The sequence below is a fragment of the Clarias gariepinus genome, chromosome 22 (assembly GCF_024256425.1).
Source record: "Clarias gariepinus isolate MV-2021 ecotype Netherlands chromosome 22, CGAR_prim_01v2, whole genome shotgun sequence".
In the NCBI taxonomy this organism is placed as follows: domain Eukaryota; kingdom Metazoa; phylum Chordata; class Actinopteri; order Siluriformes; family Clariidae; genus Clarias; species Clarias gariepinus.
Genome location: NC_071121.1, coordinates 25,208,179 through 25,218,414, shown reverse-complemented (window position 1 = coordinate 25,218,414; position 10,236 = coordinate 25,208,179). Strand labels below are relative to the sequence as shown.

The 10,236-nt window shown below is 40.8% G+C and overlaps 1 protein-coding gene across 2 annotated transcripts; it reads right to left on the bottom strand.

Moving 5' to 3' along the window:
- Nucleotides 1-554: 554 nt before the first annotated feature.
- slc34a2b (solute carrier family 34 member 2b) lies at nt 555-7,031 on the bottom strand. 2 transcript variants are annotated; one of them, XM_053481816.1, is made up of 13 exons: nt 6,938-7,031; nt 5,909-5,966; nt 5,668-5,799; nt 5,429-5,557; nt 5,035-5,178; nt 4,829-4,940; nt 4,026-4,221; nt 3,707-3,802; nt 3,286-3,409; nt 2,493-2,660; nt 1,880-1,996; nt 1,629-1,753; nt 555-1,537 (listed from the first exon to the last, which is right to left on the bottom strand). In XM_053481816.1, exons 2-13 carry the CDS (start codon nt 5,961-5,963, stop codon nt 998-1,000), a joined length of 1,938 nt encoding a protein of 645 aa, XP_053337791.1. In that variant the 5' UTR covers nt 5,964-5,966; nt 6,938-7,031; the 3' UTR covers nt 555-997. The 2 variants fall into 2 exon arrangements, with proteins under 2 accessions (XP_053337791.1, XP_053337792.1); XM_053481817.1 differs by having other exon boundaries at nt 5,668-5,796; nt 6,938-7,030.
- Nucleotides 7,032-10,236: the final 3,205 nt, after the last annotated feature.

The window sequence follows — 10,236 nt, the reverse complement described above, 5'->3', positions numbered from 1 at the left end:
GACGTTCACTTATTTCGAAGCTTGCGTTCTTGTTCAGGGCAAAGTTCACTGAAAAAGCTTTCACCATCAGATATTCTCTGATAGGCTTCTTGTAAAACTGGACAATGCTAATGTGGCAAGTCAATATTGCCTCATGATAGATAAGACAGATGATAAAACAATTAGATGTTATGTTATGATGATAAACTGAGATAATTTGTGCTTGTTTGTCCTTTTCAGAGAAAAGGAATTAAATTTTTTTTCCTCCATCCAAGATTCAAAGCCATGTTCAAGTGGTTGTGCTACTGTAGTAAACATTTTTCTGAATATGCTTTATGTTGTATATTTTGTGGAAATTGTGTTTAAACCCATTGTGTGGAGCAAACCTCCATAAAAGACACACAACCAAAGTGATATATATATATAGATATATATTTTGTATATTTATTTACAGTTCTGACTGATGTAAAATCCTTATATACAATACAAACGAGCAGGAGTTACAGTATGTACATATGTAAGAAAGGTACCTATTAAACATTGCCTAAAAAGCTATAGGCTTAAAAAGCCACTAAATGTAATTCTTTACAAGTAAAAATCTTTAAAAACGCGCCTCCTTAAATAGTTCTTAACAAAATACTTTTATAGGAATTAATAACAAAGGCCATCTGCATTTTAATTTTGCATTGCACATCACAGACAGCCATATTACGAGAGCAGCTTCACAAGGAGATTGAAAATAAAAATACAGTAAGCATAGTCTAGCTACGTGTAGCAGAACATCCTTAGGATCAGGAACCAGGCGTTAAAGATCTCCAAGCCTTGATTCAATAGGATCTGCTGTTGTTAAGACTGGTCTTTAAGTTACTTCCAGGACTCTTTGAAAGAATCAGCAGCCTCGAGACACATAGAAAAACTGCTACACAGCCTACTTCAAGCTCCTTTAAGCAGCACATATGTTAAATTATGATAGATAATAGAGTCTGAAGAAATATAGATATTACTTCTATATTACATGCTACAGATGTGTTCCAGACACTGTTTGAATCTGGCTTTTCTCATCTTCCACAGAAAGCGCAGGGTTGACATACATCTCAAAACCCTTCTTATTTTTCTCTTCCTTATCCACTTCTACCTTCTTGGAGCACTTGCAGCAGCAGCAGCAGCGTTTCCCGCAGAAGCCCATCACCTTGGTGACGATGCGGTCCCACGGTTTGAGCGAGTGCAGAGGCCGGGGAAGGAAGTCCCAAGTGCGCAGGGCAGGAGGAAGATATCGCGGCCAGCGTGACTGCATGATGTTGATCACGATCACAAGGATCATCAGGACCACCACGGGAACGCCGACCCCCACGAGGTACTGCCAGCCAGCAATGGAGAGCCCCAACACCGCCAAGGGCATGATCAAGAAACAAGTAACCAAGTAGATGATGGCAAACCAGCGGTATTTGGCTGTGCAGTCACCCAGGCCCTTAGCCAGTCGGATAGGCACACGTGTGAAAGGGACTGGGTACCACAGTAATATGCCAAAGATGTTGAAAAAGAAATGGCACAGGGAGATCTGTAAAGAATCAAGATTCGTCATGAGTTCAGTTCGATGTTAATGTGACCAATGGATGCTAGATCAATATATTCATATTTAGAAGGCTAACCTGTAACGAGTTTGCCAGTGTTTCTCCAGGACTTGCCATGGCAGCAAGAATAGCTGTAGTGGTTGTTCCAATATTGGAGCCGAGTGTAAGGGGATAAGCTCGCTCAATGCTAATAACACCAATACCTAAAAGCAAACACGTGAAACAGGAGTATTAGCTTTCAAACTGATAATTACTCAAAAATGTGTACTGTAGCTTAGTTTACACTCTTTTTTTGTAGAAACAGTCAAAGTGTTTTAGCCCATACTTACCAACAAGGGGTGTAATGGCAGAAGTGAAGACTGAACTGCTTTGTACGATGAAGGTCATTCCTGCCCCCACCATGATAGCGAGGTAACCAGTGACCCACGCGAAAGGAAAGGGGAAATCTGCAAAGAAGACTTCAGCATTGGTACTCAAACCATACAGTACACGCATTCAGGAAAGGAATGTTGATGGCAACATTTAAAAGCCGTCCAAGTGTCGCATACAGTAGTAAGAAAACATACTGTACCTAAGCACTCTTTGTGACATATGACATGCTCAGAAATAAAAATAAAGAGGCCCAGGGTCACATTTTCTGTACCTGTCCAACTCATCAAACGTCAGGATGAGAAAGCCTGCGCTGACTATCATTGACAGGATATGTACTGTACTTGGACACTAATCCTTGACTGTTACAGGTTTTACCGCTTTCTTTTTACAAATAGAACTGGTGTTTTGACAGTCCTCATAGTTTGTTTGCCCAATCAATACCAAAGCTGACCACCTAAAACTAAATCAAATATCCAGATTTAATATTAAATCCTTAGTCCACTGGCCCAAGAATGCATTTCACTGTAAGTGTTATCCAGCTATGCAAGTTAATAATTTCAGTAACCTCACCTGTGTTGAGAACCTTCTTAATGACGACGGCCACCTGACCCTTGAGCATGGAGTTCAGCAGCTTGACGATGAGAATGAGGCATGTGCAGAGCACCAGCAGGGACAAAGCTAGCAGAATGAGCCCCACGGCCAAGTCTGGCAGATTTGCCGATGCAAAGAGGTGACCACCTGGAGCAAGAGAGAAGGGTCAGGTTTTCAGTAGAGCCTCAGTGAAGGGGGAATGAGCACATGGTTATTCCATTCATCATTTGGTGATGGCAAGTCAAGGATCCTGGACCTCCACGTTATACCATTTTCTTGAATAGCTTAATCAGTTCTAATACTGAAATAGTAAAAGAGTAGTAAAGCATCTTTAAGGTCCTGACACGTCTAGTCCCCTTTGATATTACACAAAAAACCTGCCTCAATGAACAGCTACAGGATGGACATAAGCCCTCCTACCACCAGCCACCTGCAAGCAGGCTTAAATTTCCCTGTCAATTCCAAATATGACCCCAGCCACAAGCTTTCTTCTCTATTCGACTTGGCCTTTTTTGTCCGGTTTTGTGGCCTCAGGTAATTCTGCCCAAACAGAAGAATAGCCCTATTGAGCACATAAGAGTAGCGTGAGAGGGAGGGGATAGATGTGTAAGATCTTTGCCGAATCATACCCCACTGAAAGAAAACCATTGTCCTCATGGTGAAGTAGTTAACGGGAATGACGGTCTAATGGTCTGAGATGTGAGCACAGGCATGAGTGGCAACAATGAACCCTGTCTGATCCAACCTTCCCACAAAAGGACACCTCACTCACATTTCTCTAAGTTGATGGTCTCTGTTATGTTCTTCTGTGTCCACCATGTCTGGTTGTTCTCCATCCAACATGGGACACCAGCTGTGCAGTTCGCTTCGCTTTCAACCGTGATGTTCACCAGACTCTGAAATAAAAACAATAAAATGTATAAGCTCACATTCATGTCAGCAATATGTTTTTATCCAGAACAGCTAATACCCAATGAAGTCAGGGCCAAAGTGCATGCTATCAGTAACCAGTATTTAACTCCATGCCTTTTAAAGCCCTTAAATACCTTTGAGTGCTACACAAAGGCTGTTACATATTAACACAAGGCAAATGGTGCAACTTAATATAATGTAATTTCTTACTTAAAATTTTTTTTTTGCTGAGAATTTGCTGGAAAAAATGGAATTCTACTCCATGAGTATCAAGTCCTTACCGTGATTTTCTCCTTTTTGCACCATATCTTGATTAAGCTCTTGTTTCGAGCACTCGGATCACCAACTGCTATGTCATTGATGACAGAGCTGTCCAACTACAGAGAGAAATTTAAGTCAGAAGACCAAATTACAACTACAGGACTGTTATTTACAGTAGATTTAGCCTTGCATTTGCAGGTCATAATCTGGAACAGTTCAATTGAGATGGATTTGGTTTCACTGATAGGATCAACATGCAAATCATAAACCAAGCCATTCCAAGTCATTCTCGTAAGTCACAATTGATAGCTTCTTTTATCTTGAGATGCTTCCGTTTACCTCGATGATGTTCTTGGTGAGGGGTTTAGTAATGACTTTAAGCAGGTCTGGGGCATCCTGGCCTGTCTGGATGTTAAACGAGTCGATGAGGAGCTTGGTGAGCTTGTACAGGACGCCAGTGGCCACTTCCAGAGGCAGCAACACCAATACAGACAGCCAGTTAAAAAAGTCATGCACCGTAGCTCCAGCAAATGCCCTGGCAAACACAAAAAGAAATATAGTTACAAACGAAGAATAGTGGGCCCAAGCACCTGCGCCATCGCCACCTGGGCGCGCCACACAAACTGTGTGCATTTAAACATGTTAAGACCACCATAAAGGCCTGGATGATTGTAAATATAATAATTACAAAAATAATAATCCTTAGAAAAACAATAGGGCTCTCATGCACTATGACATCTGCACTATGAGACATCAACACTATCATAGCGAGGTGATGACCTCACTACAGTCACTATGATCTTATATGCTGATGTCATAGTGCTTGGGCCCTAAAATACCCCCAAAAGACAATGAAAAGCTGTTGAACATAGCTGGACTATGGTATATTTAGACTGGCTGTGACATGAAATTTTATTGATTTGCATTTGCAAATTGCAAATTAAGTCGCAGGAATGCCATTTCTCAGGAAAATTTAAAGGACAACTATATTTGTCTGACAAACGCAGACTACATTTTCCTACTTGGTCAATTTAGTGTAAAATCTGCAACCCTTCAAACTAAAGTTTACTAAGTCGAAATGTTTGAGCAATCCAAACTCTCGGGAGAATCAGCTTCTACAAATCTGCTGGGGTTATTCCTACCTGCGAAACTCGTTACGGTCTCCGGCCTGCATCACAGCCACGATCGTGTTGGTGATGGAGGTACCGATGTTAGCACCCATAATGATAGGCACTGCTGATTTCACCTCCAGTACTGAAAAAAAAACAAGCCATAAGACCATTTGCCAAAAGTTCATATGAACCATATACTATATTTAACATTTGAAGAAAATAAAAGGTGCACTCACATCCAGATGACACCATGCTGACCACAATGGATGAAGAAGTGCTGGAGCTCTGAACCAACACCGTAACCAGGACACCAATCACCAGGCCTGCCACAGGGTTGGACAATACCACATTGTCTTGAAAGATATCTCCAGCTGCTTTTCCTTTAAAACAACAAAAAAAAACCAGAATGATAAAATGTCACCTATGGCCAGACACATGGCTCACGTCTCAGCAAATCAAAAGATAAGAACATTTCAACACTCATTAACTACATTAAGCATGGAAGATAGCATTAATGAAATGCACAAGTATTGACTTTACCATTTAGCATTTTATCTAACTTATGAATCTGACCTGCATGTAATAATAATAATAATAATATTAATATGCAATATAATTTTTCTCACTTACCACCAACAAGCTGAAATGCTGAGCTTAGAATGTCTAGGGAGCAAACGAACATGTAAAGAAATCCAAGCAAGAGAATGAATCTTCCGATCGAGGTCACGACTCGGAGAACCTTTTTCTTTGTGTCCAGTTCTGCATGGAAGAACCAGAAATGAAAAATTGTTTCATACACAGCACTCCTTTGTGCATATCCCTCATTATTTGTAGACAGCTGTGCAGCAAAGACTGGCAAGGCAGCTCACCTGACCATTTAGGCCCCATGTCCTTGAGCTCGGGAAGGTCCCATGGGTCGTTAGAGTCAGGGTCCAAATCCACGAGAGCCACAGTGGAGTACGCTGGAAGCACCACTGCATCTTTGGGTGAGTTTGATTCTGCTTAAAGGAGAAGACTTATTATGGGTTTTGAATGAGGAAAGGAAAAGATAATTAAGAAAATTGAAAAAGTTTTCATGGCGGCTTTAGTGACAGAAGACATGTACTGTACCAAGATCCGGAGGAGAGACTGAAGCGTCATTTGAGATCTTAGATCGTGGAGCCATTGCCTGCAATACAGCAACAAGGTTAAAAAAGATAAGTTTATAAAGGAATATCAAGCAATAGTTTCATTGAAGTAGTTTATCTAAAGCCTATTGTACACACAATCCAGCTAATATACTGCACATGTCCTAGTTTAGTATAATTTATAAGGTCGTTCAAGTCAAACCAAGGCTTTTAAATGTCTAGAATAACAAGTTATAAAAGTTCTAAAAGTAAAAACTCCATTTATCTCTCTATATAATTCCCAGCTGCACTAATGCACTTATCCCAGTGTTTTCTCAGTACACCAGAGCCATAATCGGACTGCCTGCATCACATCTGAAACTCTGGCCTCCCAGGAACTCCCTCCATGAGCCAAACATGTTGAAATGATTTGAAGTGATTACATTAGGACCGTACAGTATGTGCTAGGTGGATGTGGCAATCCGCCACAGTCCCAGCCGTGTTCATGTAATGTGGACGTGGTTTTGCTGAACGATTATGTGCACACTTCCCACAGACAGATAAGTAAGTCTCTTCTGCAGGTTGGCGACAATTTCTCCATTGATTTTCAACGACCGGGCGATGACCACTGGCCAAATGTTCATTTATTGTGGCTACAAGTCTCATCACCATACTGTGCTTAAAGTCTTCTGTAAATGTCAACTGGATTCCAAATACACAAGTCCTGGTTTGACTTGAACATGATGCAAGTGTCACAACAGTACAGGACAGTCAGTATAATAAAGGCAGGTTATTAGGCATAATTTTTTTGCAATCACTTCTCAGCTTCAAACATTGAATTTCTTTTGAAATTGAGTTTTTTTTTTTTTAAATGCATTTGATTATATTTAGCTGTTGGCTGTAAACCATTAAAGTAGAAATAATTAAAGCAATTAAGTTGAGCTGAATTAAAATAATAAAACCCATGAGGTTGTGTGAATGTGTGCGAACTTAGACAGGCTATAGAATAGGAACAAGATCTACCTGTTCTTACCTTTTGGATTGAGCTTTAAGCAGCTTTACGTCCTGAACAGCGAGGCCGAGTCCACCTGCGTTTGTCCGAGTCGGGGCGCGCGCGGCATTTTATAGAGCACACCTGGCGCTCGAGCCGCACCGCACCGCACCTCCCACCTCCGGGCACGCACGCACACACACATCGCGCGCTCTGCAGCCGCACAGGGGCACGTTATAGATTTACGAGCGACAATAAACAGCCTTTGGACAATGTTCAGATTCAATAATGTGATAAACAATTATAAATGTCGTAACGCTGTAACTCGAAACGCTGTTTTTTTTTTGTTTTTTTTTGGCCATATTAAATTTGTCCCCTTTATTACGCCACACACTCTACCTAATCAGTTCCGTGCGCCACCTGCTGGTTGAAGCCAGCATAGTTTATTATTAACCAGCCTATGTACCCTGGGTGAAGAAGTTGTAGAATTTGTTAAGAGGTTAAAGCTAAACATATGCTTTAATGTAATCAGTGATATTATTATTATTTCTGTATTTCTTAAGCCCACGTACATGTCTGACTGACTCTTTGTCTAACTTCTTGACCCTATATGGCATGGTGTTGCCCTCAGACAACAAACCACTATTTCGGCCCACACACTTCCCCGTTTATTTAAAAAAAATAATAAAAAAACCACACTAAACGCCTGATGACAAGTCTGTGACCAATGAAATTTAAAGTGGGTGTGGGTTTGACCGTTTGTCTCAGGGTGAGACAGTCGTTTTTGGGACCAAAGCTGGCTTGGACACACTGTAGCAGATAGTTTAACAACATGATTAAATTAAAGAAAGAAAAAACTTGTATGAAAATATCTATGATGAGCATTAACATGAAAAAGCATGTTTAATTGAGTTAAGATCATTATGCAGTTAGACCACTTTTGTTTGAACAATAACATGCATGGATGGTAATATGCAGGGATACTGCATATATATAATGGACATATTGTGTATTTGCACAGGGAGTTCCATCACAGGATGGACTCAAGAATGATTTTATCAGAGGGACAACTCATGTTACAGGTTTTTTGAGATAAAGTTAGAGAGGCCAGATTGAGGTGGTCAGAAGAGAGATGGTGAATATATCGGTAGAAGGATGCTGAGGTTGGAACTGCCAGGCAGGAGGTCTAGAGGAAGCCCAAAGAGGAGATTTATGGATGCAGTGAGAGAGGACATGAAGTTAGTTGGTGTGAGAGAAGAGGATGCAGAGGATAGGGTTAGATGGAGGCAGATGATTCGCTGTGGCGACCCCTAAAAGGGAACAGCCCAAAGACAAAGAAGAAGAAGTTCCATCACAGGCGTGCCATAGGTGTTCCCGCCCTGATTTGAATTGTAGGCTGTGTCATCAACAACTTTTATGTCATTCTGTGAATGTGTTACAGGCGTTCCACCAAATCTAACAGTAGGCAGCATCGTCTATGGCGAAAATGTGAATCCATGGTGGTCATTGATTGTGTGTTTTCACAGGCGGTCCCATCACAGGCAATAAGAAAATGCTGGCCATGGTTGAAGAAACCACCTTGCATGCTGTAAAGTTGTATTATTTTTGGTATAATGGTTCAGTCATTCTTCCCAGTAATTACATTGGAGCACACCCTGTCACTGAGGATGATAGGTGGGAAATCATCAACGTCCCCTGTCCTGTTGTGGTAAGAAAGTGTGGCTGTGTGCTGGAGCAAAATCAGACCAAAGAAGTGGTACCACAACGGCTGATGTTTCACTTTATCGACATGACCATTGCATTGCATAGCATTGGTATAAACAAAAGGAAGGAACAGATGAGGCTTTATACTTTCAAAATGTATATTGCAGAAAGCTTGTGCACAAGTGTCAAGAATCAGGCAAAACAGGTTGTTGCAGTTCCATAACTGCTGGGGGTTATAAATAAAAGGAGAGTAAGAACTAACCCTGGAGGCAGCACATTTTATGACTGATAAATTATCAGGGACCCCAAAGCTCCCAAAAACTACAGTGAAAATTTTTTTTCCTTCTTAAATAAAAATTAATAAAAAGAAATAAAATGTAATTTTGAGTATCTTACACCTTGTTTACACTAATTTGTACTTCTTTCATTGTCAGCTAAATACGCTTTCTGTTCAGTAATTGGATAAAGGTGAAGTTTTGTCTTAAAGCAACTCTAGCAAGTTAAAATTCACTTATACCATTTCAGCCATGAAAATATGAATATGATTACCCAGTAAAAATATTCAGTGTAGCGTTTCTAATTAATCCCCATTGGTGCAGGTGTTTGTTTACATTGAGCAATTAGATTATTAGTAGCTGATTTTAAAGTAAATCCTGGGAAGGTCTTCCTGAGTGCTAGTTCCATCATGGTGAATTGAGGGGTTTTAACCAGGCCCCTCACCCAAATTAAAGGGCAATCTTAATGCCTTAGCATACATACCAAGACATCTTGGACAATGCTATGTTTCCAACTTTGTGTCAACAGATTGGGGAAGACTCTTTTCCATTCCAACATGACTGTGCCCCAGTGCACAAAGTAAGGACTATAAAGACCTGGTTTGATGAGTTCGGTGTGGAAGAACTCGACCGGCCCGAACACAGAGCCATGACCTCTACCCCACTGAGCACCTTTTGGATGAACTAAAACTGAGATTGCAAGCCAGGCCTGTTTGTTCTGCCTTTGAATGCCACCTTTTATTAACAGTTAAAGCATGTAGGCTGGATAATAATATCAAGTTCCTGCAGATGGGTCAGCAAAAACAAAAGGGTGAAGTTTTAAGTAGATCTATCAAATGTATTATTCTGAGCAAAAAGAAAGAGACTCTTGACTTCATTCCCATCTTTTCATCCTGCATTGCTAGCCTCCGCCATTTCCATATGTGCTTCATTTTTAAAGTATAAGTCAAGTTCAGATTCCCATGTTAGTCTCATTCCCACATCTTCATGGCCTTGAGGCCTTAGCCTTGCATGCTGATTGCTGAGGTTATCTACTTTAGCCACACAGCTGATCAGGGTTCATCTCTTATCTGCTGCCTTGATCATGGGGCGTTGATTATTTCAGGTCTTCTTTTGCTCATCATCCAGCCCCACCCTGTCCAATCCCAGTGATTTTCCTTCTGATATTTTGCCTGTACTTCATTTTTATCCTTAGCATTGTTCCCTTGATCTGATGCATATTAATTGAAGCGTGTTATTTCTTTCTGAAAAAGAGTTCATCTGTTGCATTCTACTCAGATGATGGATTTACCTGCATTAACCACGTCTGCCTGCGTTTCTGAACCTTGTCTTGGACTATGACTATGTTTCATGGAAGATACA

Coding starts and splice junctions, on each gene's coding strand:
- slc34a2b (XM_053481816.1), bottom strand. CDS start 5,963: ATGGCTCCACGATCTAAGATCTCAAATGACGCTTCAGTCTCTCCTCCG. Junction 3,410..3,706: donor GCAAAAAGGAGAAAATCACG/GTAAGGACTTGA, acceptor TTTTTATTTCAG/AGTCTGGTGAACATCACGGT. Junction 1,754..1,879: donor TGCCATTACACCCCTTGTTG/GTAAGTATGGGC, acceptor GTTTGCTTTTAG/GTATTGGTGTTATTAGCATT.